Here is a 25,960-nt window from a genome sequence, read left to right as displayed (position 1 = left end):
TGACTGTGTCTACGGTAGCGACGGAAGTGGCCCTGGAACGCTTGACTGTCCCGACAGGTCCGGCATAACTTGCAAGGGCGCGAGTGATACTGATCCGACCGTGGTCGATTGTCCGGCGGTGGCATTCTCGATGGATTTCTATGCGGCCGTGTACTGCGACTGGTGAGTAATGAGAATGGGGACATTAGGCGGCACTATGCTTTCGAGTTTGAATTCGTTCGGTAGTATTGCATGCAGTTAAGTAGCTAGCCTACCAATATACATTTGACCGGCCGCCGAACTTGTCGAACGCTTCGCCAAAACTCGGGTCATTCAATTGAATGACCTTCTCCCTTACTTCCATGAGGTCCTTGCCCAATACGTTCTGTCCCCACTCCTCTCTGCTCGTTTGTTCCGCTTCAGCAGCGCCAAGCCCAATACCCCAAAATCTATCGGACGGAGAAGCAAAAACGAGCTCACGCTCCCCTGTATCTAGAAGCCACTTCTGGAGATCATTTCTTCTCGCACTCCTGAGGAATTTCGTATAATTTGCTCGTTTGCATATCATCGGGCCATCTGATTTTTGATTAGTGAATTGAAACGACCCGGAGATACAGGTAAAAGGGGACTGCGCAACTATGTGGGCAACGCACAGCTAAGAACGTACTGTCTTGCCAAATCTGTTCATTGAATTTCCTGATACTTCTGCCTAAAGCCTTTTGCTCGTCGGCAGACTTTGTAGCGAGGATTCGTCGGAGCGCGTTCTGCAATGCATCAGGGACCACACTTCAGTGCTTGGGCAGTTGAAAGGCAAATACGCTGTCATTGAACAACCGCGCTTTCTCGGCCATGATTTTATGACCAACCGACTCGTACATTTTGCCGTCGTCGGCTTCAAACGGACATTCGAACCACGGCGAGAGAAAGCCTGCCTCTTGCTCCGTCTCTTTCCAGAAGAAGAGTGGCGTCTCGTCGGTTGCGACCGCTGACCTGGTGTCACTTCCAGTACTGGTTGCATCTTTCGCCTTTTCTTTGGCGTTTCTCCTGGGCCGAGTTCTCGCTTCAGAATCGGCTTTGCCCCCGGATTTGGGTTTCGCGACGGCTTTAGGTTTGGCCTTTGGCATAGCGGCGGTTGTCTTAGGAACGACTCTTCTGCTGTGCAGAGACGGGAAGGGAAATGTAGTAAATAAGGACGCGGGAAGTGATAAAATGGTTTCAGGATCTTTGGCAGCCTAGACGAAAGGCTGAGCCTATATACGTGAGTGGGTTGCCTGCCTGGAGCGGCTGACCTGCTGAGCCAAGTCCCGAACCCTGTTGCGTTGAACGCCACTAACCCGCAATTGGCAGTCGCGGGTTGCTTGGTGGAGAAAAGACGTACGTTGGACAAAACAGCATTATGGGAATTCACAATCGGAACCCTCGGGTCGCTCATAGCTCCGACGGGGTCTTGGAAAGGAATCAAGGCAATGGACCATACCGTAGTCCGTGCAGTGCTCCCTGTCCGTATATACAGATGCTCATGCACCGGATAATGACTTCTGCGTTGCACTATGGGTGCCCAAACTGCGCTCAAAGGACGACCATTACCCCTCGGAGCCTGCTCTTCGAGATCTTCCCAGCTATGTGAAAGCTGGTCAACGTAATGCGGCCATGGGAAGGTTAGGGGCAAATGGAGGCTCACATTCTTGCCTTCACCATTTTATCCACAAGCTTGTGCTCGCCTTCAGCTACTTGGATGACCTCCTCGATTAGGGCAGCGTCGATTCTGCTTTCCAATTCGGATATACTAGGCTAGTCAGCCGACGTCCAAAATGCTTTTACGCCGGGGTATATACATGTCCGCGGTATATTGAGGCTCTGGGTTGATCTTGACAGTTAAAACGGCTCTCTCTAGCATGTAGTCCTTGTCGCCCTTCATCTTGTCTACAAACGGTCGTCGCTCCTGTTCCGAGCGAACACGTTCTGGAAAAGCGGCCTAGATGTCGCCATACCCCTCAGCAGCCTCTATCCTGAAATTCACTTCGTAGACATTAGGAGCAATAACGTTCAGACCTCCTGAAGCCTCTATGATGCGGAAATCTCCCGGTAATTGGTGACCTGCACGGGTATCTTCTGCTGCCATTCGTCCTAACCGGCGGCTTGGCTTGGCTGATGTTTTGCAGGCGGTGCTTCGTGATCGCTTCCGTTGATTGGCGTTAGACAGAGTTCTCCAGTCCCTGCTAGAGCTTGTCGAGCGTCGAGTTGTAGAGGTACAGAAGCGTCGATAGCGGGGACGGGTGGGTGACGAGGCCGGTTGTCCGCTCCGTGCAAGAAGAGTTAAACTCATAGGGTAGTGCAGTGAGAAAATGTAGGGCTTTTTTACCCGCATATCCCTTAGAGCGTCTAAGAGAAGCCTTCGAATCATTGGTATAGACTACTAACTGTGAACGAATTGCTGTAAGGCGCTGATCGAGCGGTGTAGGAGGACGTGCAAAAGTGGAAGACGAGATGGAAAGGTCGGCAAGATGACATTATAAGTGGAGGGTGAGAGCAGAGAAGAATGTATACTTTGTCCGTTGGCTTTCGTGGACGCCATCTTTCCATGGATACCACCGGGAAGGACACACACTTCGTGGTCAATGCATCGGTGTCAGTGGACCGAGACCATGTTATTGCTTCCAACCCTTAGCACCATATTATGCTATTCGTACAGATCCATCTTCTCTGTATCCCCAATCGTTGGTCACCATAATGCCTCGACCCAGCAATCGCTCTAATCCTTCTTCAGCGGTGTGAACGTCTCTTGTATGCCGTCCCGCGTAATGATCATCATCTGCAGCCCGTCACCAACCTCGATATGCCTCTCCACCGCACTTGTGAACGCATCCCTCACAAGGTCCTCGACATGATTCTGCGGCAGCGGCGCTGCCTCCTTCGCCTGAAGCTCGTGTCCGGACCCGCTGCCTGGCATATACTGATTCTTGAAGTTGACCTGGTTATCCAAGAACGGCATGATGAGTGACGCCGCCGCACCAGCCGCCCTACACTGCTCTCTCTCGTAGCTGCCGACCGGGTCATACGAGTATAGCGCGCCCTTGCCCTCCTCATCCAGACCACCAAGGATAGCATGCACGTAGTACGGGAAGAATCGCTTGTTGTAGAGAATATGGCTCAGCCGCTGTGCGCAGGCGGCGACCGACATGGGCTTTCCGTGCTGGTATTTATACATCTTGACGATAGTGTCCAGACGCTCCTTCAGCGCATCGCCGTCGGCTGCGAAGCCGACCACTGAGAGTACTATCCGTGCACCCTTGTTGTCTGGTCCCTCACCGCCAATCTTGAAGAGCTTCGGTGCGTACCGCGTGTTGATGTTGTAGCCGTGCGTTGAGCGAGTATCGCCGGCGAGGATGGTGAAGTCGGCGCCGGAGATTCCAAGTGTGGAACCGCCGTTGTCGGTATAGCTGGAAACTGTTAGCCCACTCAGAATCTCAGACCAGGAATGTTCTCTCACGGGTAGAAGCCGTGCTGTCGCTCGCCCGACGGAGCTGCTGTGGGGGTCTGCTTGAACGAGTAGCCGGGACCGCTTTGCGGAGGTGCTCCGGAGAAGATTGCAGCCATTGCGGATGTATTTGAGAGTTTCGATGATGGGTTTAGTCCAAGAAGAGGAGATTACTAAAGGCGTGGGTGAGGAATCCGAGGTACAACGGCGATGGAGTTTATTGCTGATGAGTTGGAGTTGACGCGGAGCTTGAGCTGCCTGCGAGTGCCAAGACGGGTCCAAGCTCTCAATCATCACGTGAGCGGACCGTTTACCGATGTGCCCAAGTGTGCGCAGGTGTATGGGATAACGCGGCAGCTAGGCTTAGTAATTTGGAATCTTTCAGCAGACAGCTTGATTAAAAGCTACTATGATATGGAAAGACGACGATGATTCCGTGAACGACCTCGACTTGGAGGTAGTCACCTCCTGTCCCTTGACCGCGAGCGCCGCCGTTTCGGTGACCTCGATCTACTCCGACACCTGCTTCTGGAAGAAGGATCACCCCTTACTCCTCTATGCTCCAGCTCTTTCCGTTTACTCGTGCTTTGCGACGACGAACGACTAGACTGTTCTCTGTCCAAACCCGACATGACCCTTTCAGCTGCACTCTGTCGTGATCCCTTGCCAGAAGGCGTGCCTGTCGCACTAGAAGTACTAGATTTGGCAGCCGGTACGAAGTCGACTAATCGGTTCGGATTGCTCTTCTTTTCCTCCTCCTTTGCGTGGGACATCCTCTTCTGCGAGGCATTCAACTCCTCTCCATATGCCCACTGTGGCCAAACTGTGGGTACGGCAACGCCTTCAGGTAGTGTCGAAGCATATTGGTCCTCCTCACTGATGCCTGCAAAGTCCATCAACTTCCGCAGGTGGCTCGGATCCCGCAGAACGGACGAATTCTCCAGCCGCTGATTGAAATGCTGCCCTTTCTTCTTCAGCTCGAGGAACTGCGCGAATTTTTTCGTTGCTCTTTGTGGTGGCGACCCAGGTGGTGAGGAAGGTATATCCAAGTTCGGAACGGGAGGAAGCGTAAGGTTCTGGACCATCAAGCGATTCGAAGTGTAGGGAGAACCTGGAGGGACATCGTCCGTTGGTCGTTCATCAGCAGGGGGGGGAGAAACGGTCGGCCCTTGAGCGGGACCATTGACTGGACCAGGCGGTACTGAGGGCTCTACGACTGGAGCCGGAGCAGCTGTTGGAAGTTTGGACAACTCGATATTAGTAGCTATCGCGCCCTCGCTGAACGTATTTGCGTGGCTCACCTGAGCTTGTGCTTGCGGTGCTGTCGTCAACGGCGACGTCTCTTCCTCATCACTGCTTTCGTAGTTGATTCCCAGCATATTGTGAATATCGGTTGGGAAGGTCGGTCCTGCTGGAATGAGCTAAATCGGGAGCTTGGGCCAGATGATATCTTGGCATAGCCGCAGCTTCGCGTTCAAGCTGCCTGGCGTAACTCTACCTTCACCTCTCAGATTATCTTCGTCTCTCTCCCATAATTTCAAAAACCGTTCTCTCTCTTCCCGAAGACCATTCGAATCCTTTCAGCCATCATGAACCATCTTCCGCAAGCCTGGGGCCGTGTAAGCGGACTAATTCGTCAATAACAACACCGATGCTAACGGACTACAGCCAAGGGACGACGTCTACGGTTCCTACGACCACTCACACTTCCAGACTGCCGGCCCAAACCAGCATACCCAGAGCCCTATTGTGACGGGTACCTCAGTCGTTGCAGCGAAGTACAAGGATGGCGTGGTCATTGCAGCAGACAACCTGGGTACGAACAACTGGGCGTCGCCAACAATCAAAGGCATACATTGGCTGACGAGATGTTATAGCTTCATATGGCTCGCTCGCCCGCTTCACCGATGTCAAGCGTCTGCGGAAATTCAACGACACAGTGGTAGTCGGTTTCGGCGGCGACGTCTCGGACATGCAGTACCTTGACCGCCTGCTCAACTCGCTCGAAATCCGCGAGAACTACTCGACTACCGAAGATCCCCTGAATGCGAAGAACCTGCACACATATCTCTCGAAGGTCATGTATAAGCGTCGATCGGACTTCAACCCGCTGTGGAATCACCTTCTCATCGCCGGTCTAGACGGCCAGGCGAAACCATTCCTGGCGAGCGCGGATCTGCTGGGTACCACTTTCTCATCACCAACGCTCGCAACTGGATTCGGAGCGCATCTCGCCCAGCCGATATTGAGGAGGGCTATCCCGGATGAGGCTTCGGTGCAGAATGTCAGCAAGGAGGAGGCGGTGAAGCTGGTCAAGGAGTGCATGAAGGTGCTCTTCTATAGGGATGCTAGGAGTATGGACAAGTACTCTCTCGCCACCATCACGAAGGAGGGCGTAGAGTTGAACGAGGATCTGAAGCTGGAGAACCAGAGCTGGGCGTTCGCAGAGCAGATTAGGGGCTATGGCACGCAGACGGCGTAAGCTAGAGGCTGCTCAAGGCGAGTTGAGAAATGGCGAATATGTCAGCGACACGGCAGTCTGGAGCCCGCAAGCTGAACGTTAGACATGAATGTACTATGCCACAACGTTATATCTGCGGATTGGAAATTCATCATTCGTAAGCATCTTGATTCTATGACTCGACTTGAAGGCGTGGCAACACGCCAATTATAGTGCGCCCGACACAACGTACTGTGGTATAAGTAAAAGTAGCTTGTGCGGGCAAGCCCCACCTCTTCTAGAAAGCTTGTATAAAATACGTGCCTTTTGTGCCCTTTCCCCTCAGAACTTACTAAAGCCGTTACGGATCGACTATTCGCGCAATACTACTGTCATTTTGCCATGGCAGAACCTTCGAACCTCGCAAAACGCATAGTCTTCACCGGCGGCTCAGGTGTAGCAGGTCGTCACGTCGTCGCTAAGCTCCTATCATACGGCCACAAGATTTTGAATGTAGACACAACGTCTCTCGATAACCCAGATGTTTACACCCTGAAAGCGGACCTTACCGATGGCGCTCAAGCTTTCAACAGCCTTTCATGTCACTTCCAAGTGTCCGAACCTTTCATGGAGCCCGTTCAAACTCCTGATGCAGTCATACATTTCGCAGGTACTTCTACTTCATATCCGTATGCTGTAAGATGTGATAGGATGTTGATATATTTCAGGCATCCCGCAGCCAATGCGCGTCCCGGACAATGAGCTTTTCCGCATCAACACTATGAGCTCGTACAACATCATCGAAGCCGCTTGCAAACTCGGAATCAAGAAAATCATCCTCGCTTCTAGCATTACCACGTACGGCGTAACGTATGCTGAAGGCGATGTCGACTTTCCTCACTTCCCACTCACCGAAGAATCACCGACCCAGCCTATGGACGTCTATGCTACGAGCAAACTCTGCATGGAGAGAGTAGCCGAGAGCTTCGCAAGGAGGTTTAAAGGAGTCGATATCTACGCCCTCCGCATCGGCGGCGTCATCGAGCCCGACAGATTTGAGGAGAAGCTTAAGTCATACATCGAAGAGCCAGAGAAGTGGAAACCACATGCGTGGTCATACACTGATGCCCGCGACTTGGGGAGCATGATCCAGTGCTGTTTGGCGAAGGACGGGCTGGGGTTTCAAGTATTCAACGCGGTGAATGATGAGATTACGAACGTGGCCCATCGGACGACGGAACGGTTCTTGAAGAGTATCTGTCCGAACACGCCGTTCACGAGGGAAATGGGGCCCAGGGAAGCGCCAGTTTCGAACACGAAGATCAAAGACATGACAGGGTTTAAGGAGGAGTTTGGCTGGAGGGAGATGCTTGGGAGAGAGTCCTGAGACGTGGGATGGTTTTGTGCCGGAGCACTTAGGGATTTTTGGCCCCGGTCATAAGAGGGATAGGGAAACTCGTTTATGTGAGCTGAAAGCGGGCATAGGAAGGCAGGCGCGTGCCGTCGAGTAAAGGCCGACGAACTTGACCGCATCCGCGGTAGTTTGAATGCCCCGGGGCCCCACTGGTTTATCCCATCTGCGAACTTTCCGCTTTTTGACTTAGGTAGATAAACGAAGTCGGTACCTAGCCGCCTTCCTCCAAAGGGAATCTGCCAAGTTTTGAAAGTCTATGTCCGCCTATAGCCTGACATCGACTCGGTTGATGAGACTTCGCACATGGTTTGTCTACTCTTTGTTGCGTCCCGAAACAGAACAGTCGCATTCCGCAGTCCTCGCGTGCATCATTCCTTGAACCCGCAAACGTCACTTCGAGCAACGCCTTTGTTCCCCGTCTTAATATCTTTAGGGAAAAACTCCATCGACATGTTTCTTCTCAAACTCAAACACTGAGACACAAGTCACTCACTCTCTTTGTTTACATCTACTCGTTCAGCCAAGATGTACATGCTCAAGGGTGGCGCTGTGCCAATCCCGCGCTGGATCCTCATCTTCCGCGCATTCCAGCTCTTCTTCGCCGCGGTAACGATCGCCACAACCGCGTACCCGCTCTCGATCCGCAGCGGTGGGCCGGCATGTTTCTCTCTCCTACATGCACTTGGCTTCTACTAACCGTAGTACAGCTCCAACCCCCACTAATCGCTACCATAGTAATCGCTTGTCTTACCATCATCCCGATTCTGATTCTTACCACTCCGCTTCATCTCGCCCAACGAAAATTTTACGATCCGCGGATCGCCCTACTACTCGATGGCTTCGCGGCGTTGTTCTGGCTAGCTGCTTTTGCATCACTAGCTTCGTACCAGGACATCTATTCGGAATACGGACGCGACAGTGAGGTCGTGACGTTCATCTTCGATAACTGCTTCAAGTGTCGGAGGGCGTGGAGGTCTGGGGTGGCGGCGACAGTGTTTGCGGCTATTGAATTGTAAGTGCATCGCTTTATGCTGGACTGGAGTATGGGATGCTGATGAGATGTATAGTTTGCTGTTCTGCTTCACCACGCTCGCCTTCGTATACTACTTCCACTGCCATCTAGCAGGTGTACATGCACCGGGTATCACGCAGCAAAAGGCCGAAGGCCCTGCTGCTGCTGAGATGGGCGCTGCAACCGGGACGGCTCCTGGGACGACTGGAACTGCGGGTGCGCCTGAGGAGCACCAAATGCAGTCAATTCCTTACGAGGCTACGACGAACGGTGCTGGTAACCATGGAGCGGGGATCCCCGCCCCGCCTACTTCCGGAGGGTATGGGAACACTACCCAGACTAGTAATCCGCTTTATCCGGAGTCGCCGACGAGGCCCGCTAGAGAAGGAGGTTATGGCGGGTACGCGAATGGGAGTAATCAGGGTTATGGAGCGGAGACTACGCGGCCTTGAGACTGAGGAATGGGTGGAAGCCGAAAGAGCTTCGAGATGACGAGTGGAGGTGGCCTTTCCTTTATCATTCGGATAACTTCTAAGTAATCGTAATGTCTAGACTGTGATAACTCGGAGCACATGGTTGATGCCAAACCTTGGCTACTCTCTTACCGCTGTATGGCTTATAGAAGAGCTCTCCGGCCCTTCTCGTTTGGCCTTTCGAGACCTAAGTGGTCCACTATCTGGCCCATATGATCAATTCCCCAATAACCCTCCGTCTCTCCTTTTGCATTCGTAGCTAGCAACTATCAGCAGACGCTCCACAGCGATAAAACAAGATAGAGGACTCACCGACAAACCAAGGCAACCCAAAAGCCCCCTCCTCAAAAGCCCTATCCGTATTCCCGGTCAGCGCCTTCTTCACTTCATCACTCTTACTGGCCTCCACCACCTTCTTAGCTTCCTCATCCGAGCCTACCACAGTGCGCACGATAGCTAAGAGATTTTCAGGCTTCGTGGGCTCGGCGTAGTGTACCCAGAAATTCTGGTAGAAGAGGGAAATTGCGCTAGGGAGGCATTGTGGGTGTGAGCGCGAAATGGCGGTTAGGGCGCGCTGGATGGAGATGGTGTTGATGGGGAAGCCGGGGGGTGCGTCTTTGGAGACGGGGATGTTGAAGTATTTCGCCCAACGGAGGCGTTCGGTGTTTATCCATTTGTCTTTGTCTGCGGGAGATGTTAATGTCGGGTCTGACTCCTTTACGGTAAACAAGGAAGCAGCTTTTGCACGAAGCTGAAAGGGGTGGCCTAGATCCGCTTCTTCTATATACTTGCACTCGGTGATGTCGATCGGAGTTGGGGGAGAATGGAATTGGCTGGTTGATGCCATGCACCCAAGACCCGTGACGAAGGATACTAAGCGGCTCCTGAAAGGAAAGAAGCAGATTGGTAGTCTGGAATCTACTAGTAGAAAATGGGAGAGCCTCGAATGGGAAGAATAAAGACGGCTTACTCTTAATGGCAAGCGGCGGTGTATTTCCACAAGCTTTCATCAAGCCGCCCAAGAAAACCGGGATATATGTAATCTCGCATTGCTTGAAGACAGAGAAGTTCTATTCACAGTCAGCTTTCCTACCCTCTCAGCATAATAGCCCATTACGTTCTGAGAACACCTCTCCGTGCCTAAGCCACTCCCCAGGCTCTTTCAATATAATACGCAAATTTCAAACCGCCTTTGGATTGGCCGATCCACCGATCAAACGACGAAACACTCTAGTGACGAATCAATGCATGAAAGCCGACTTACCTGCAGCGCGTAGAACCCCAGATAGGCAAAGGGACTGACGATGTCGACGAAGAGGGTAACCTTTGGTTTCGTCATTCTGTATAAATATCACGAGAGTAAACAGATGATTAGAATTCGTTGTTGTGTTGACAGAGTCAAGCTCACGGACGTTGGTGTTGAAGTTGAGATCATCAGCAAGCAATAGCCGAACCGAGGCATCTCCGCACCGGCTGAAGAGACATGATGAGTGATCACTAATTTCTGACGGTCGAGATATCCCTTCAACTACCGCTTTTCGATGTGAGAATCGATTCTCGTAGGTTGCCTATCCTGCGCCGATAATAGCTTTTTGTTTGAATATCGCGAGGCCCACCGCCCTATACACGCAGGAAAATGTACCGGAGCCCGCGCTCCACTGGGTTCTAGGGTATCTCAACTACGCTCTGCCTTTGCCCTTCGCATTCGCACTCCCATTCGGCATCCCCTTCCTCCTCTCCCAAACCTGCACATAGCTCTCTTTCGTAAAAAGCGTCTCCCCGCGCTCCTTTTCCACAAACAAATCCTGAATCCCATACCACTCATCACGACTGCGATCCTTCAGCTGCACCCTCCAAACCTTCATCTCCTGCTCGCCTTCCACGCTATCGTCTTTCCGCTTGACAGCCTCATGTGTAATATTGGCGGCCAGGTCGTACCAGATGGGCTCCCCAGGCGGGTACTCCCTCGGGTTTGGTTCCACGTAAGGGGACATGTCGAGGGATTGGACTGGGAAGGTGACGATGGTCGGGTTACGCTCAGACACAAACTTGTTCTTGCTGAAACGCTTGATGTGGAAGAGTAGGTAAGGGGGGAGAGGGTGGAGGAGGCGATACCGCACGCGGTTCTTCATCTTCTCCTGTGGTCGCACACCGTCGTACTTGTTGAGAATGGTGGTGAGGGGCACTTGTGGGATGATATTCTTCTCCAGAGCATCCTGGAATAGCGGTGCAGGCGGCAAATCCAGGGTGAGGATCATGAACCTCATGATGTCGGTTTTCACCGCCGCATCTTCGAAGCGTAGGCGATCACCGGCATCCGCACGCGCTGTTATTTCCTGCGACTCGATCTTGAGCGTACCCTGGAAGACCTTTTGTACGATGCTGGAGCCCGGTTTCGTCTTCGAGCCTCCCACTGCTAGATGCAGGTTATTGAGGAACCAAGACAGGAAGTCCACGGGGTCGGACTGATCTGTGAGGGTAAATCGCTTGGACGATCGTAGCGCGATTTCCTGAAGGAGCTCATGCGGCGAGACATGGGTCTTAAATGCCCGCGGGTTCCATATCTTGCGGACTAGTGTGCTGAAACGCTGAGCGAGCTGTGGCCGGCTCGATAGATCCTCCAGCATGAAGTAGTTGCGCAGAGGGGCGACATGCGCAAGTGCCTGAATCACTACGTTGAAGTAGTCGTTCGCTTTGATGTTGTTCATGCCCACGAAGCCTGGAATGTATTCCCTATTCGAGAGGTCCCAAGAAACCTTCGGCTCCTTGTCTAATCGCGCGACTTCAGTTTTGCTCAGCCGCGGATCAACAACGAATTTTATGTCGTCCAATGACTTGGACGTAACCTCATAGCCTTCTGGAAGTACGTACACCTTCTTCGTCTCCATGTTGACGTAGACGTGGTGATTTTCGTCAAGCGCGTGGAAGTAGGCCTGTGATTTCGGACCCCGGCCTTGAAAGTATTTCCCACAGACTAGACAGGCGTAGACGTTTATGTTGGACAGAGTGACGGAGCAGAGCTTCTCGAAGTCGAAGTCGAGGACCTTTCGATCTATCGTATCTAGGTAAAGATCTGTGTATCCGGCCTCTGGTGCTTTTTGTCGCGTTGGCTGCGCCAACGCGGGCTCGTCGTCCTCATCAACATCCTCTTCCAGAGCTCCAGCTTCTTCCAGCTCCTCATGCTCTTCCCTATCCGCCCCAAGTATGTCGATCCTCTCGCGATCCTCCAACCGGGGAGACATGAGATGCCCATTGTTAGGCGGGCCGTTCAGCGACTCGGGCGTTTGCATTTCCTCGTCGTCGACGCGCGCTCGTTTTGAAGCTGGCGAGGGTGCGTCCAGGACATCTTCCAGAGGCTCGAGAGCCTGGCGCTTGGACATGGTGTTTTTGGGTCCGGCGTATATGGCTTCGCGGGCGTATACGTTTGGAGAATTCGTGTCAAGGCGATTCCTCACCAATCGCGGACGTCGTGCATGGTTGAAGAAAAGTTGAAGGCAGCAGAACGGTGATGGCGCTAGTGTGGCCCGTGCCAACCATGCGCGCCAGCTCCATCGCGGGCAACCGAAAAACATTTGAAGTCCTCCAGGCACCACAGAGCAACACCAGCCTTTTGTTGATACCCTTTACGTTTCTTCCCATTCGCAAAATGGTATGCCCAGTCTGAGCTCGCCGCAGTATTATGCCCTGCTAACAACAGTCCCCCAGTCGTATAACAATCCCACTCAGATATTTGCAGAGGATGTTACGGAGGAGAAGGGCGAGAATGCGCGTCTGTCCGCGTTCGTGGGAGCTATTGCTGTCGGTGACCTCGTAAAGAGTACCCTGGGGCCGAAGGGCATGGACAAGATATTACAGTCCGCGTAAATGGGTCGAATGCTCGTTATGGGGCCGTGCTTATAGGTTGCTACAGTTCAACGGGCGAGATCATGGTCACGAACGACGGAGCTACCATCCTGAAAGCGATCGCGCTCGACAACGCCGCCGCAAAAGTGCTCGTCAACATATCAAAGGTCCAGGACGACGAGGTGGGAGACGGAACAACATCGGTCACCGTGCTGGCTGCGGAGCTGCTACGAGAGGCCGAGAGGCTCGTGGACCAGAAGATACATCCGCAAACCATCATCGAGGGCTACAGGATAGCAAGTCATGCAGCCCTGCAAGCGCTGGAGAAGACGGCGGTGGACAACAGCCACGATGAGAAGGCCTTCAGGCGAGATCTCGAGGCTATCGCCCGAACAACTCTGAGCTCTAAAGTGCTCAGCCAGGACCGGACGCATTTTGCGAAGCTTGCCACCGACGCCGTACTGCGGATGAAGGGATCTACCGACCTCACGCATATCCAGATCATCAAGAAAGCTGGAGGAAAGCTCAAGGACTCATACCTGGACGAAGGGTTCATCCTCGACAAGAAGTTCGGTGTCAACCAGCCCAAGCGGATAGAAAATGCCAAGATTCTGGTCGCGAACACGGCAATGGACACGGACAAGATCAAGATCTTTGGCGCGAGGGTCAAGGTCGACTCAACCGGAAAGCTCGCCGAGTTGGAGAAGGCGGAGCGCGAGAAGATGAAGGCTAAGGTCGAGCGGATCAAGGCACACGGCATCAACTGCTTCGTCAACCGCCAATTAATCTACAACTGGCCGGAGCAGCTCTTCGCGGATGCGGGCATCTGCTCAATCGAGCACGCAGACTTTGATGGCGTCGAGCGATTGGCATTAGTGACCGGAGGAGAAATCACGTCGACATTTGACCACCCAGAGAACGTCAAGCTCGGTCATTGCGATTTGATTGAGGAGGTGATCATTGGCGAGGATACGCTGATCAAATTTTCGGGTGTTGCAGCAGGTAGAGCATGCACTGTCGTGCTCCGCGGGGCAACCGAGCAGCTCCTCGACGAAGCAGAGCGGTCACTTCACGATGCTTTGGCTGTCCTTTCACAAACGGTCAAGGAGCCCAAGACGACGCTGGGCGGCGGATGCGCAGAGATGGTCATGGCCAAGGCGGTCGCGGAGGCAGCACAGAACGTCGCCGGCAAGAAGGCCATTGCAGTGGAGTCCTTCTCGAAGGCCCTGCAACAGCTTCCTACTATCCTTGCCGATAACGCGGGATTGGATTCCAGCGATCTCGTTACGCGGCTGCGAAAAGCCGTGTATTCAGGCTTGACAAGCTCCGGACTGGATCTCTTGACACCTGGCGGGGGCATTGCCGACATGAGGCAGCTAGGCGTCATCGAGAGCTACAAGCTGAAGCGTGCGGTCGTTTCTTCGGCCTCGGAGGCTGCAGAGGTAGGTCGATCCCATTCGCTAGTTTATGTTGGAACGCGTACTAATTCCCCACAGTTACTGCTTCGGGTAGACAATATCATACGCTCTGCTCCACGGAGGAGGGAACGCATGTAAGGGCATGATGCCCCGATGCGTGCAGGCATGATGCTGCAACGAGTTCGGCTCTAGATAGAGTGTATACTATGAATGAATATCAATGCGGCAAGCCAGTGTAATGGGAATCCCGAGTGATAACCTAGCCTGCTCTTGAGCAGTCGAGGCTGATGTCAGACGCTTCTGCAGACCAGGTAAAAAGGGTCGAGGTGCCGTGCCGCGAGGGATGCTGCATGCAGCGGCGTTGGTGAGGAGCTGCACGGCGATTATTGGTTTCGCAAGGCGTTCTGGCCTGGAGATCTGCCGGTTGGGCGTTTCATCTCCTGGCATATCGGTCTGGGAAAATCTTTCCCTCGACGTTCCAAAGCCGACGAGGACCAGAGTGCCCAACGGGACTTGTAGATTACTCGGCCGTCACCATGTGGAACACGAGGAGGATGGCTGGGCCTATGGGGTGGCGGGCCATTTTGCCTGTATACATTGGGTCACGAGTATTGAAGAGGCCAGCCGAGCAGCGTAGCAATAGGCTGGGAATTATATTAAGCTCCACTGATATGCTCTCGACGATGGAAATTTGTTCGAGAGGATGGAGGATGTCTCGGGACAGCATGAAAGAAAGGCGCCGGGCACCGGCCCCATACTGAGATGCAGCACGGCGACTACGACTGGGCGAAGCCAACAGACACACACGCCGCATTACTAGTCCTGGATATCTTCCGCGCCCTTTACGTTGTGGTGCCTTTGTGTAGCGTCCTTGTTGGAGCGGACGCGGCGCTGTGTCACCGTATTGAACACCTCCCAGGGCCCTCCGCCATCCTGATCAACGTCCTTCAGAGCACTCGTTCTCCACCACAACCACCATTCACAGTCTTTTATCCCCCAGCGCGACCATTGACCAGCCTTATGATCGCGCCAAGCCCGGGCCTGGAATAGGGAAACAGTCGAGCGTTGCGGGAGCTGCCGGCTGACGGCCAATCACCAGACCCTGCCATCGGCGCTCCAGGGGCGCACCCTCAGCTCGCTCCCCGCCATCGTGCCGCGCCCGAATTAATATTCGTGTCAGTCTCACCTCACCCGCCCTGCCGCCGTCTCGCCGTCTCTTCACCATCGCTCCCGCCCATGCTCCATCTCCTCCCCGTCTCCAGCCTGCCCTACAGGCTCACGCCTCCATCATAGACGCCTCCCACAACACACAATGCCGCGTCGCCGGCCGCCTGGCGCTGGCCCCGGCTTGAGCACCACCCTCATTGCCATACTTCTGGTCCTACCATGGATCTCCGCGGCCGCTCAGCAGCAGCAACCGCCGGAAAGCGGGTCTCCCCGCGCGGAGGCCCACGCCGACACCAACACCATCATCCCACCGAAGCATGGAAAGCCTAGTTATGGAAGGCTGGAACACGCCGCACAGCGTGACCCGTACAAGCCGATCCTCGCCCAGAACGAGCGCGCCGTAGCAACAACAGTCTCCTCTGCTCCAGCGGTCTCCGCTGTCAGAGCCCCTCCTGTCAGGAACGCTGCCTCCACTACCGATGGCCTCACGCGGCCGAGTGCGCGGTCCCTCCAGGATTGGGAAGTTGAGGACTTTGTTCTCCTGGCGACCGTCGACGGCCGCATCCACGCACGAGACAGATACAATGGGGACGAGATCTGGGAGCTTGACATTGGCAAGCCCATGTTAGAGACCAGCTACAACAGCAAGAACGACTCGGAGGGCGACAACTACAATATGCAGAACAAGCCCTTCATCTGGATTGTAGAGCCGAAAGAGGACGGAGCCCTGTACATACTCACTCCAGGGCCGTATCCCGTCCTTCAGAGCCTTGGCATGACCGTCAAGCAGCTGGCCGAAGAGCTGTCACCCTACTCAAGCGACGACACGCCCATCGTCTACACGGCGGAGAAGAGGAACCTCTTACTTGTCGTGGATGCCAAGTCTGGCAAAATCACAAAGAGCTTCAGTCCCAGCGGCTCCATGAGCATCGACTCCGCCGAGAGCTGCGTGACACACCCCGCTGATTTCTTCCACCCTCTCGAGCGCGAATGCAAGGGAATAATCAACCTGGGCCAGACTGAGTATACCATCAGCATCCACAACAAGGTCACCAGCGAACTCATATGCACCATCAAGTATTCTGAATGGACACCCAACAATCGGGACCGCGATCTGCAGGCTCAGTACCTGGCACCCATGGACAACCAATACATATATAGCAGGTACGATGGCCACGCAATTGCCTACGATCACAAGCGGCCGAAGTGGTCGAAACGACCCGTATTCGAAAGGAAGTTGTCCTACCCGGTGGCACGAGTATTTGACGTTGCGAGGACGCGTGACGACGACAATCCAGAGCCCGCTCTCGTTCTTCTTCCGCAGCCTCCCGGGCCTGCCTTCCTCGAAGACAAGGCGAAGAACGTTTGGCTGAACACTACGGACACGGGGAGTTGGTATGCGTTATCTGAGGTCAACTATCCTATCGTGACCGACAGCGCGCCTCAGGCGCCATGCTACACGCACCATGAGATCGTTAGCTGGGACGGACCGCATCACCTTCCACCCCGCCAGGGACTGGTTGGAGTGCATGTGCTTGACCGTAGGATGGAGCCTCCTCCATCCTTTCGGGCAATCGCTGCACCGACGTACAGCAACAACGCCGACAACGTGGTCCCTATTCCTCCAGAGCTCCCTCCGAAAGAACGGCTTGGCGAGCCACCATTGACAGTAATGGAGCCACCACGCCAAATGAATTGGTGGTATCTATTACTCACTGTGTTTCTCGCCGTTACCATCTCCGCCGGCGTCAAGTTTGGACCCCCGCCTCAACTTAGTTCGGCGACAAACTTTGTTTCGGGTTTCACCAAACCGCGGAGATTGGAGGCGCCTATGAATGCCGTTTCTGCTGCTTCTGAGCCGGACCGTTCGCTGGTGGAAGAGAAACTTGTAGAACCCGCGGAACTTGTTGAGCCCGCTGAACCACTTGCGCACGAAGCTAAGGCTGCCGGGGATCCTCCTGAGAAAATACAAGAGGAGCAATCTATCGTACCGGAGCCGAAAGAGAAGAAAGTGACATTTGATATCCCAGATGACGAAGAAGAGGAAGACGACTTCGTGCCGCTTTCCAGGACAACCACCACGGAAGAGGCATCACCCCTCGAAAATGAAGAGACCAATGGCACGTCCATGGCAGTGGAAGACACAGCACCGGGTGTCAATAGCGTCGAAGGTGTCCCTCAAGACTCGACGATGGCATCAGCTGCTCCAACCAAGAAGAAAAAGACACATAGAGGAAAGCGCGGCGGACAAAAAGGCAAGAACAAGAAGCCAAAGGATAGTGATGAGGTTGACCAGATCGTGGATGCTGCTAAGCAGCTAAATCAGGCGCCTACACTTCATCCTGACGAGATGACTATCAATGGCGATGACATGCAGGATGTTTCCAATATCAAGCGAATTGGCAAGCTCACCATTGACTTTGACCACGTACTTGGGAATGGCAGTGGTGGTACCTTTGTCTTTGAGGGCAAGTGGAACGTAAGTAATTCGCTCCTTTTTGGTATCGACGACTTCTAATTATCCACCCAGGATCGCGACGTTGCCGTGAAGCGGATGCTGCCCCAATACTTTGGTCTCGCGGAGCAAGAGGTGAAGCTCCTCCAAGAGAGCGATCTCCACCCCAATGTCATCCGATACTTTGATGATGAGAAGGATGAGAACTTCCTTTACATTGCGGTTGAACTTTGTCAAGCCAGCCTTTTCGACCTCTATCGGGATGGCCGACCATGCGACGATATGACGGAGATCCAGCTGCGTCTGGTCAACGAGATCAATAGCGATGTCCCTCGAGCTCTACATCAGCTCGCCGAAGGTGTCAATCATCTACACAGCTTGAGGATTATTCATCGGGACATTAAGCCACAGAACATTCTCATCGCGTACCCACAGCGGAACCAGAAGAACGGACCTCGTCTGGTTATTTCCGATTTTGGGCTGTGTAAGACACTTCCCGACAACATGAGCACACTCATCGGAACTACTGGGAACGCCGGCACCGTCGGCTGGAAGGCGCCGGAGCTCATTCTTCAACCGAAGGACATGGACAGAGGCAGTTCAACTGGTCATTCGCGCGATTCCTCAAGCTCAAGCGATCCAGTGGCACAGGGTGTTAAGCGAGCCGTTGACATTTTCTCACTGGGCTGTGTGTTCTTCTACGTCCTCACCAATGGATCACATCCTTTTGATGACGACGAAGGCTGGATGCAAATTCGCGAACTCAACATCAAGAAGAACAAGGCCAATTTCAAGCAGCTTAGCCTTGGCGACGATTCTGAGGAGCCGATCCACCTGATCTCCTGGATGTTGGCGAATCGACCCGAGGAGCGCCCAACAGCCGCCCAAGTGATGAATCATCCTTTCTTCTGGGCAGCAGACAAACGCCTTAGTTTTCTCTGCGATTGTTCCGACCACTGGGAACGCGAGCCACGCGATCCTCCCTCAGACCATCTCTCCATCCTCGAAAATTACAGCTACGTCGTCCTGGATAAGAAACGAAACTTCCTCGCCAAACTCGACCACGGCTTCATTGCTTCTCTGGGCAAGCAGCGCAAGTACACGGGAGACCGCATGTTAGATCTTCTTCGTGCGTTGAGGAACAAGAAGAACCATTATGAGGATATGGACGAGAGCGTGAAGGCTAAGGTTGGCCCGCTTCCGCATGGGTATCTGAGATATTGGACGACGAAGTTTCCGAAGCTGCTAATAAGCTGCTATGATTGTGTGATGCACTGCGAACTGCAAGGGGAGCCGAGGTTTAGAAAGTATTTTGAGGAGATAAAGGGCTAGGGCTGGCGACGCTAGCGGCATTCGTCTGTGAAGGATCTGAACGGTTGATATCGTATCATTGTAGTCGGTAGCATAGCAAGCGGCGCAGTGGGAGTATCGAGCGGCGTTGAATGAGATTGATTACTCTATATTGCACCAGAGTGCGCCTGAAGGTCTCCTAGCTTCGCGTGTGCATCGACCTGTGCTCAAATTAAGAATAGATAATTCTATGCCTCTAGGACTATGTCGGCATGAGTGTGGATTTGATGAACGCGATGTAGGTAAGATTCATGGTATGTGAGCTTCCAGGTAATATCGTACAACTTGTCACCCAACGCATGACCATGATAGCCTCCCAACCCAAGCACCGCGCGGAGCAACTCAACGCGCATTCTATCCAAGATCTAGGATCTAGATGCACCGCCCAACAACGCCCACGATGCAACCAAAACCTCAATGCCCTAATGCGTTGCTAAAAACAAAGGGGAGGAACTACGATTATTGTAAGGGAAGGCATATAGAAAGGAAGGAGGAGAGTCAAAAGCAAGGAAAGAGTTAGTGAACGACAGGACAATGCATCTCAGCCCTCATCAGAGCCTGAGAAAACATCTCCTGCATCGCGAAGTAATGCGTGACGATACCACCCAACACGGCAACATGCCAGATGTTGTGACTTGTTCCCAGGTAGTCAAAACGTCCAGGAAACCAGCGCTCGGGCACTTTACTCGCGTAGATGATCGCGCCGACGAGGTAGACCAGCATGCTCTTGGTGACGGGCGCGTAGAAGTACTGCGCCCAGTCGAGGCCGCGCGTCGCAGCGAGCTGCCCAAAGGGGAAGAAGGACGTCATGGCGAGCGTGACGTAGAAGAGGACGCGCACCCAGGCGAGGTCTTTGCGGTTGAAGGTCGGGTTCCAGGGGAGGTAGACGCCCCCGATGCCGAGGACGGCGGTGAGTGTCATATAGGACCAGCGGGAGGCGGGTTCGCAGTAGAAGGCTGTGTATTCGAGGGTCATGATGGAGGCGCCGACTAGTAAAGAAATGCCAGTGTAGTCGACGCAGGCGTAGCGCTCCAGGAGGCCGGGGTGCGATATGCTGTTCATGGTGTGCATTATGCAGCTGCAGATCAAGCATTTGCAGGCCGCGAAGAAGAACAGGCCCGCGATGAAGACGTCGGCGGTTGTCGAGATGTGGAAATTTACATGCGCGGGGTAGAAGTAGAAGGCTACACCGAGGACGACGAAGAGGCCGAGCAGGTGCGTCCAGATGTTTGTGGATTCGTTGTGGATGCCACCGATGGAGCGGATGCAGGCCCAGTGGCCCTCGCAGAAGCGATAGCCGTGCAGGATGTGCGGGTTGACTTGCCATGGTTCCGGGAGGTCTTCGAACTTGATCAGGCCATGCTCTTTTGCGCGGGCGAGGGCGCGCTCGACTGCGAAGTCGATCCTGAGTTCAATAGATTGTCGCGCGCGGTGCGCTTTGTAGAGGCCTGCGTCTACGACTGCCCTCGCGCGCTCCAGCTCGTGGTGCGCGGTCTCGATTCCTGCATCTCGGATTGCGTATGCGCGGGTCTCGAGGTCGGATACCCAATCTTCCATTAACAGTATACCTTCCAACACTTTCTCTGCCAATGTTTCCTTTGTTTCCAATGCTTCATGGTATCGGCTCTCCAGTGTTTCCACGAAGACGGCTGCTTGCCGTCGCCCCACTTCAATGGCGCCATCTGAGATCTTGGAGCACGATTCGCGAACGGCGAGAAGGGTAGAGTATGCGTATTCAACACCGGCGTCAACTTTGAAGGTTCCGTACGATTCTAGGAAGTCTAGTCTACAATTGAGCTCGGTGAGGAAATTTCCAAGCTGTTCTTCGGGTTAGCCAACGCGCAAATTGTGGCGACTGGATGTCATTAGACGTACAAGCGCTTGGAAGTTTTCCGAGTCCACACATGGTCGCTGGTGGCGGACCTGATGCGAGGAATGCCGTCGTTGGTGCTCCTTTCTTGTAAAGGTGCCATAGCCTCGGTTCGAGCGTTGAATAGGTTCCTCCTGACTGACCATGACGGACGTGCTCTGCCCGTTGCGGGCTTTGGCGCGAGGCATGAGGCGCTGCTGTATATAAAACAAACTCCAGAGGGGCGAGATCAAAGGTGAGCGGAGGGTATATACGCCGGTGGGGTGGTCTCTTTGCGAATAGCAGTATGGTGGTACAGGGCGTGCACGCCGAAAGCGGCGTTATTGGACAGGCCACAAGTGCAAAGATATGTACAAGGAGTGAGCGAAAGCAACAATTCGTGGGGCCGTAGGGACCGAATTGAGGGAAAGGGAGGGGAGTGAAGCAGATTAAATGACGCACGTGGAGGTGCCGGGTGGGAAGTATGGTTAGTTCACTTCCTCCCAAAGCCGTCATTGCCCTCTGTAGCGGAGCGGCAAAATTTCCACGGCGCCGGCCCACCCCTGCGCATGTGAAAGCTTGGCGGCGAAGGTCCGTCGACGGCCTGCTCTTCCTCCTCGAAACATCCGTCTTACTTTTGCTTCTGGCAATAGAAACAAGCAGCCACACTTTCTTTGTTCGCTCAGCCTCGTGAGCCACAATGGAGTCAATCTCCGTTGGGGCAGGGTTCGATTCCATATCCGGCGGACCTCATCTTTGCGGAGTAAGGCTTTGTTTGTCGAGCGGATTCCCTGGCTTCGACTCTCAGCACGTCTCCTATACGCGCAGAATAAGGTTAGCAAAGAAGCATAACTTTGACTTCTGATGGTCCAAAAGTCTGGGATTTCGCCTTCGCAGTTCTCATCCCGAATGGCCCTCGAAAAGCATCACGTATCGAGCAGCATCAGAAGCGCCAACCGTTCGTTAGCTGGACGGACTTTACTCCATCCCACAACACGAGAAAGGAGAAGGCGGAATCGACTTAGTGTTCGAGGGTGTTGGCCTTTTCAGAGCGCTTCTTACGTTAGTCCCCGTCTTGCGATTAGCTGAAACCCCACCCACTACGGAGTCTTGCTCTCTCTCTCTACGAATGGTCTTTTATTCTCCGGTTTCTCGCTTTCCCTCCTTCCCACGCTGCGGTGGTGTCAGCTCCCCAATTATTCACCATGAAGAGAGAAGGAGTACCGCAGTAGGCATCCCAAGTGGGTCCGTGCACACATTCCATCGGATGTCCGTCGGACAGGAGTCCTCGCGCTGAGGAGCGATTGTCGCATTGGGCCAAGAAGAAATAACTGAGCTCTACCTGCCTTCGCTGTCGCGCCGGAGCGTGGCTTTCTTTGGGGGGAGTGTTCGCAGTCCACAAGTAAGCGTACACGTGCTTGTCCTGGCCCAGGATCTTGCCGATCGAGAATCTGCCGGCATATCTCTAATAGAAACATACCTCTGTCTATGCCCAACTATGGACAGCGTGTAATGCACGCAAAACTACATTGCGCTGTCCGCAGAACTTTGACCGGAGCACCCCACACCAGGACTACGATAAGCATTCGATCTGCGGGTATAGCCCGCTATGCATTGGTACAGGGCTGAAGCAGTTTAACAGCCAATAGGTGCTGCAGCCCTTCGAGAAGAAGGATTCCGATTCGCTATTTCATGATCTAGGATGCCACTTCCACAGCTTCTACGGGGCCCCTACGGGACCACGTCTACGCTCTACCATGTCCGGTGAGGGGTCGCTCATCCTGGCATCTTCAGCACGTAGGCTACATCATTATCGTGTCAGTCGGCCAGAATGGCCTATCCGCGCAGGATACGACTGAGACACGGCTTTGGTGATGGTCCGCCTGTCCGCGTCGCTTATTATGTCCCGAAGTACCGCGCTCACCGGAAACTAGAGCTCGCAACCCAGCTCGTAGGGTTCGCAAAAGTCATCGTAAGGCTGGACCATACGCTAACGCGCTAAATTTGTCAGCTGGGGCAGTTTTGAGCCTCACTGAGTTCTGGTCAGGTGGCCGTCTTATTATGTGGAACCACTGGATTTATGGGGTCATGTGCGCGATTGCTAGCTTCGTAGCACTCCCCAAGTTTGCTTCGAGCTTCATTTCGAGACGGGACGCGTAACCTATAAACGCTAACGATAGTCGCCAACAGTTCTCGCCAAGACTGCAGTTCGGTCTGTTGCAGGTTCGCGCCGGCGCAGTTCGTTGCCTCTTTGGCTCGCTAGTCCAATCGAGGTCACCGTTTAGAGACCCTTGCCCTGTGCGATGATATCACGCTAAAAGGACAGCCACAACACACTTTTGAAGGCGTCTATAACTGCAGGCAGTCACTCCACAGATGCCTTCACGGCTCAGTACTGTTTATGCACTCCATAGCGGTATCTGAGAGATCGATCCGATGGCAGCGCTCGCGGCTATTCTCCCCGTCGTCTCGCGGAGCTCCGCACTTGCCCTCGAACTCTACCGACTGGCTGGCTCGGAGCCGGATGCGGCGAAGCATCTTATAAGGACCGCAAGGTCAATAAGCAATCTCGCTCTTATTATCAAGCAAGTCGGAACCATTATCAAAGAAGATGATCGGATGCCTTCCTCTGAGGTAGGTCACTCCATGTCAACTGCTTGATCGCAAATCCTGACATGCTTCGCAAGGCTATCGAAACACTCGAGGACATTATCGATCAATGCACAGCAATATTGAATGAGATCGAGTCTATCCTTCCGCAGTCTCAGCAGGAAGAGCAGAACGCGCATGTGCGCAGTGGCGGACATCCAGATCCGCCTCGAGGACTCCGACTCGGCTCCGCGGTGGTGGCGAGGCTGGACTACCTCGTGGCCCACTTAGACTCACTGAAGGCGACTCTTTCCGTCATGTTACAGACCCTATACGCCGCTCAGGGCATCATGTGGGCTAGGTAAGCAATACTATTACGAAACGCGTCATCGGAAGTCTGACCATACATTGCAGAGTTCGACCGAGTGTGTCGCCACAGCAGGCTTCCAGAGCTGTAGCGAACGAGAAGAGTCAGTTGGAGATACTGATTATCGAGCAACAGATGTCCATACTGTCGGCATATAGACTGTATGATCCGTCCAGCCCAGATGCGCGGCTACTCACGGAGACGGATAGCTCGCAGAGCTTGGTCGCAGTACACGGTGGTCCGCCAAATCCGGGAGATCTTTTCAAGTATCAGGACAAGTACATCGCAAGTCTCGATCCTTCGAACTCATACGAAGAAGAGTGGCTTAACGCAGTATGCGGAGTCGCTAAAACGCAGCTCGACCGTTTATTGGATAGATGGACGCGTTTGCCTCAATTTGAGGAGGACCTCCGGGATGCTGAACGGAAAGCCGAGACCAAACGGAGGGAGACACTGCAACCATCTGTCGAATCAGACAACGAGGACGAGGTCCACTCGCTACCAAGATTTGCGGGTAGTGGTGTGAGGCTGTCTACACCAACGCCTCGTCGGCCAGACAGCGTCCAACCGCTGTTCACAGAGACTGGCACTTTACCAATACCAGTTCCGGAGTCCAAGACGTTCGGACCTCATCCACCGCTATCGCCTGCATCGTCGTACGGAGTATCTCCAAGGTCTTCCGGCAGTAACCTGCCGATTCCGATGCAGCCTGGTTCGACGAACGCATCTCCTCGGTCGAGCATTACCACGCTCCCAGTAGAAGCCGCTGCAGCTGTGGAGGCAAAAGACAAAGACGATGACGTTGACCTGGAAATCCCTTGGACCCTGTGCACTCGCCGCCACTATTGGAAGTACATAGATGGAAAAGTTGCCGACTCCAATACCGATGCGCCATCCTCAACAGCATTCTCAGACCGCCATAGTTGGACGGAAATTCTTGCATCATGGGTGTGCAAGGAGGCAATCCAGGAGGCTGGCTACCAGTTCACCCAGGTGCAGAAGGAGCGGCGCGATGGCAGACGAACCAAGTTCGAGACTTGTTTCTGCATCCAGTTGCCCTTGACTTTCGACCAAGTACATCGGCTCGTCGAAAGGACGGTGGAACTATATCGCAAGACGCAGCCACGGTCTCCACCACCGCAAGTTGATCATCGCCGCGCATCCTTCGAACGCCGCTCTTCAGCCAACGCTCCCATACCGTCGTCTCATGATCGCGACCGCACGCCGCTAGCGAAGAAACCGCAGCATCCACCTCTCGAGCGGGCAATTACTTCCATTCCACCACCGTCCCACCCTCCCCTGGATCGCTCGAATTCCATGCCCGGTCAAGTACCCACATATCCGCCCAACCCTCGCTCTACAAGCCTGCACCTCCCTATATCACCCATCAGCTCGTCGCAAACCACCGCCTACCCACCCCAACCTCCGCACTACTCTCCTCAACCACCCCCGTATTCCCCTGGCGTACCCCCCTACTCACCTCAAGCCGTGGGGCCTCCATTCTTGCCGCAGAACCCACTTTTCGCCTCCCCACAAACCCTCTACCCGCCCAATCCCGCACTCTTCAGCACTTCTTTCACCAACTATCAACCACCTCTGGACACGCGCCATCTTCAACAAGGCGCCTACCCTCAGTCACCGCTCCGCCATTCCCAGTCGCATTCGCGGCAAGGCTCTGGCTCGCACCACGATTATTACTCGTCTAGTTCGCTAACATCGGACTCGGACAGCGCGGCGCGAGAGAGGAAGCGTCGGAGTAGCAGTCGGAGACGCAGTGATCGCGGTGATGGGCATAAGAAGAAGGGGCATGAGCATAGTGGAGCGACGAAGGCGTTGATGGGGGTAGCGGGGTTGACGGCCCTTTTAGATGGCTTAGTCGGCGTTTGATTTTTTTTCCGAAGTGTTTGATGAGATCAGTTGATGACCATGACGAGTTGATGTCGGTGATGATGTTTCGATTACGAGGCTCGGGTCTATTTTCGATTCCAAGGTTGTTTTGATACATATAGGGTCGTTTTTCCAGGTTGGAGTTGGCGTTTTGGGATTTACAAAAAGGACGAAAGGGAATGGGCAAAGGTGCAGGGCCTGGGGAGAATGACAGCGGTATTAAATGATGGGGGATGGGA

The 25,960-nt window shown here is 53.9% G+C and overlaps 13 protein-coding genes across 13 annotated transcripts; 6 read left to right on the top strand and 7 right to left on the bottom strand.

Moving 5' to 3' along the window:
• Window positions 1-203: 203 nt before the first annotated feature.
• On the bottom strand, window positions 204-1,897 carry BU26DRAFT_600944 (DUF1768-domain-containing protein; the record flags this gene model as incomplete). The annotated part of the gene is made up of 6 exons (XM_033835218.1): window positions 204-555; window positions 647-743; window positions 798-1,211; window positions 1,358-1,598; window positions 1,661-1,765; window positions 1,815-1,897. 6 exons carry the CDS (start codon window positions 1,895-1,897, stop codon window positions 251-253), a joined length of 1,245 nt encoding a protein of 414 aa, XP_033690438.1. The 3' UTR covers window positions 204-250.
• Window positions 1,898-2,363: 466 nt separating this feature from the next.
• BU26DRAFT_448872 (proteasome subunit beta type-1 precursor) lies at window positions 2,364-3,694 on the bottom strand. The gene is made up of 2 exons (XM_033824697.1): window positions 3,470-3,694; window positions 2,364-3,419 (listed from the first exon to the last, which is right to left on the bottom strand). Exons 1-2 carry the CDS (start codon window positions 3,574-3,576, stop codon window positions 2,732-2,734), a joined length of 795 nt encoding a protein of 264 aa, XP_033690437.1. The 5' UTR covers window positions 3,577-3,694; the 3' UTR covers window positions 2,364-2,731.
• A 144-nt stretch (window positions 3,695-3,838) lies between these two features.
• BU26DRAFT_515145 (uncharacterized protein) lies at window positions 3,839-4,858 on the bottom strand. The gene is made up of 2 exons (XM_033827994.1): window positions 4,759-4,858; window positions 3,839-4,704 (listed from the first exon to the last, which is right to left on the bottom strand). Exons 1-2 carry the CDS (start codon window positions 4,834-4,836, stop codon window positions 3,919-3,921), a joined length of 864 nt encoding a protein of 287 aa, XP_033690436.1. The 5' UTR covers window positions 4,837-4,858; the 3' UTR covers window positions 3,839-3,918.
• Window positions 4,859-4,968: 110 nt separating this feature from the next.
• Window positions 4,969-6,133, top strand: BU26DRAFT_515144 (proteasome endopeptidase complex, beta subunit). Its single transcript, XM_033827993.1, has 3 exons — window positions 4,969-5,076; window positions 5,126-5,273; window positions 5,335-6,133. The coding sequence occupies exons 1-3, from the start codon at window positions 5,047-5,049 to the stop codon at window positions 5,937-5,939; spliced, it is 783 nt and encodes a 260-aa protein (XP_033690435.1). The 5' UTR covers window positions 4,969-5,046; the 3' UTR covers window positions 5,940-6,133.
• A 70-nt stretch (window positions 6,134-6,203) lies between these two features.
• Window positions 6,204-7,606, top strand: BU26DRAFT_448864 (NAD-dependent epimerase/dehydratase-like protein). Its single transcript, XM_033824696.1, has 2 exons — window positions 6,204-6,567; window positions 6,626-7,606. The coding sequence occupies exons 1-2, from the start codon at window positions 6,300-6,302 to the stop codon at window positions 7,282-7,284; spliced, it is 927 nt and encodes a 308-aa protein (XP_033690434.1). The 5' UTR covers window positions 6,204-6,299; the 3' UTR covers window positions 7,285-7,606.
• A 230-nt stretch (window positions 7,607-7,836) lies between these two features.
• On the top strand, window positions 7,837-8,775 carry BU26DRAFT_547371 (uncharacterized protein; the record flags this gene model as incomplete). Its single annotated transcript, XM_033831880.1, has 3 exons — window positions 7,837-7,917; window positions 8,019-8,323; window positions 8,379-8,775. The coding sequence occupies 3 exons, from the start codon at window positions 7,837-7,839 to the stop codon at window positions 8,773-8,775; spliced, it is 783 nt and encodes a 260-aa protein (XP_033690433.1).
• A 15-nt stretch (window positions 8,776-8,790) lies between these two features.
• Window positions 8,791-10,200, bottom strand: BU26DRAFT_537791 (thioredoxin-like protein). The gene is made up of 4 exons (XM_033831431.1): window positions 10,061-10,200; window positions 9,767-9,866; window positions 9,109-9,480; window positions 8,791-9,055 (listed from the first exon to the last, which is right to left on the bottom strand). Exons 1-4 carry the CDS (start codon window positions 10,133-10,135, stop codon window positions 8,940-8,942), a joined length of 663 nt encoding a protein of 220 aa, XP_033690432.1. The 5' UTR covers window positions 10,136-10,200; the 3' UTR covers window positions 8,791-8,939.
• Window positions 10,201-10,300: 100 nt separating this feature from the next.
• BU26DRAFT_515141 (cysteine proteinase) lies at window positions 10,301-12,266 on the bottom strand. Its single transcript, XM_033827992.1, has one exon. The coding sequence runs from the start codon at window positions 12,174-12,176 to the stop codon at window positions 10,476-10,478; it is 1,701 nt and encodes a 566-aa protein (XP_033690431.1). The 5' UTR covers window positions 12,177-12,266; the 3' UTR covers window positions 10,301-10,475.
• Window positions 12,267-12,385: 119 nt separating this feature from the next.
• BU26DRAFT_515139 (uncharacterized protein) lies at window positions 12,386-14,308 on the top strand. The gene is made up of 4 exons (XM_033827991.1): window positions 12,386-12,445; window positions 12,502-12,656; window positions 12,707-14,081; window positions 14,136-14,308. Exons 1-4 carry the CDS (start codon window positions 12,443-12,445, stop codon window positions 14,193-14,195), a joined length of 1,593 nt encoding a protein of 530 aa, XP_033690430.1. The 5' UTR covers window positions 12,386-12,442; the 3' UTR covers window positions 14,196-14,308.
• A 930-nt stretch (window positions 14,309-15,238) lies between these two features.
• Window positions 15,239-19,146, top strand: BU26DRAFT_155845 (uncharacterized protein). Its single transcript, XM_033820053.1, has 2 exons — window positions 15,239-17,703; window positions 17,755-19,146. Exons 1-2 carry the CDS (start codon window positions 15,370-15,372, stop codon window positions 19,009-19,011), a joined length of 3,591 nt encoding a protein of 1,196 aa, XP_033690429.1. The 5' UTR covers window positions 15,239-15,369; the 3' UTR covers window positions 19,012-19,146.
• Window positions 19,147-19,505: 359 nt separating this feature from the next.
• On the bottom strand, window positions 19,506-21,224 carry BU26DRAFT_155838 (IZH family channel protein-like protein). Its single transcript, XM_033820052.1, has 2 exons — window positions 20,905-21,224; window positions 19,506-20,847 (listed from the first exon to the last, which is right to left on the bottom strand). Exons 1-2 carry the CDS (start codon window positions 21,085-21,087, stop codon window positions 19,546-19,548), a joined length of 1,485 nt encoding a protein of 494 aa, XP_033690428.1. The 5' UTR covers window positions 21,088-21,224; the 3' UTR covers window positions 19,506-19,545.
• Window positions 21,225-22,001: 777 nt separating this feature from the next.
• On the bottom strand, window positions 22,002-22,849 carry BU26DRAFT_500992 (uncharacterized protein; the record flags this gene model as incomplete). The annotated part of the gene is made up of 5 exons (XM_033826542.1): window positions 22,002-22,329; window positions 22,359-22,374; window positions 22,407-22,485; window positions 22,614-22,680; window positions 22,803-22,849. 5 exons carry the CDS (start codon window positions 22,847-22,849, stop codon window positions 22,002-22,004), a joined length of 537 nt encoding a protein of 178 aa, XP_033690427.1.
• Window positions 22,850-22,999: 150 nt separating this feature from the next.
• BU26DRAFT_476286 (uncharacterized protein) lies at window positions 23,000-25,910 on the top strand. The gene is made up of 3 exons (XM_033825563.1): window positions 23,000-23,512; window positions 23,566-23,828; window positions 23,882-25,910. The coding sequence occupies exons 1-3, from the start codon at window positions 23,315-23,317 to the stop codon at window positions 25,719-25,721; spliced, it is 2,301 nt and encodes a 766-aa protein (XP_033690426.1). The 5' UTR covers window positions 23,000-23,314; the 3' UTR covers window positions 25,722-25,910.
• The last annotated feature ends 50 nt before the right edge of the window (window positions 25,911-25,960 follow it).

The sequence above is a fragment of the Trematosphaeria pertusa genome, assembly GCF_010094035.1.
Source record: "Trematosphaeria pertusa strain CBS 122368 unplaced genomic scaffold BU26scaffold_2, whole genome shotgun sequence".
In the NCBI taxonomy this organism is placed as follows: Eukaryota; Fungi; Ascomycota; class Dothideomycetes; order Pleosporales; family Trematosphaeriaceae; genus Trematosphaeria; species Trematosphaeria pertusa.
The sequence above is the reverse complement of the archived record's forward strand: the minus strand, read 5'-3'. Positions and strand labels throughout refer to the sequence as shown.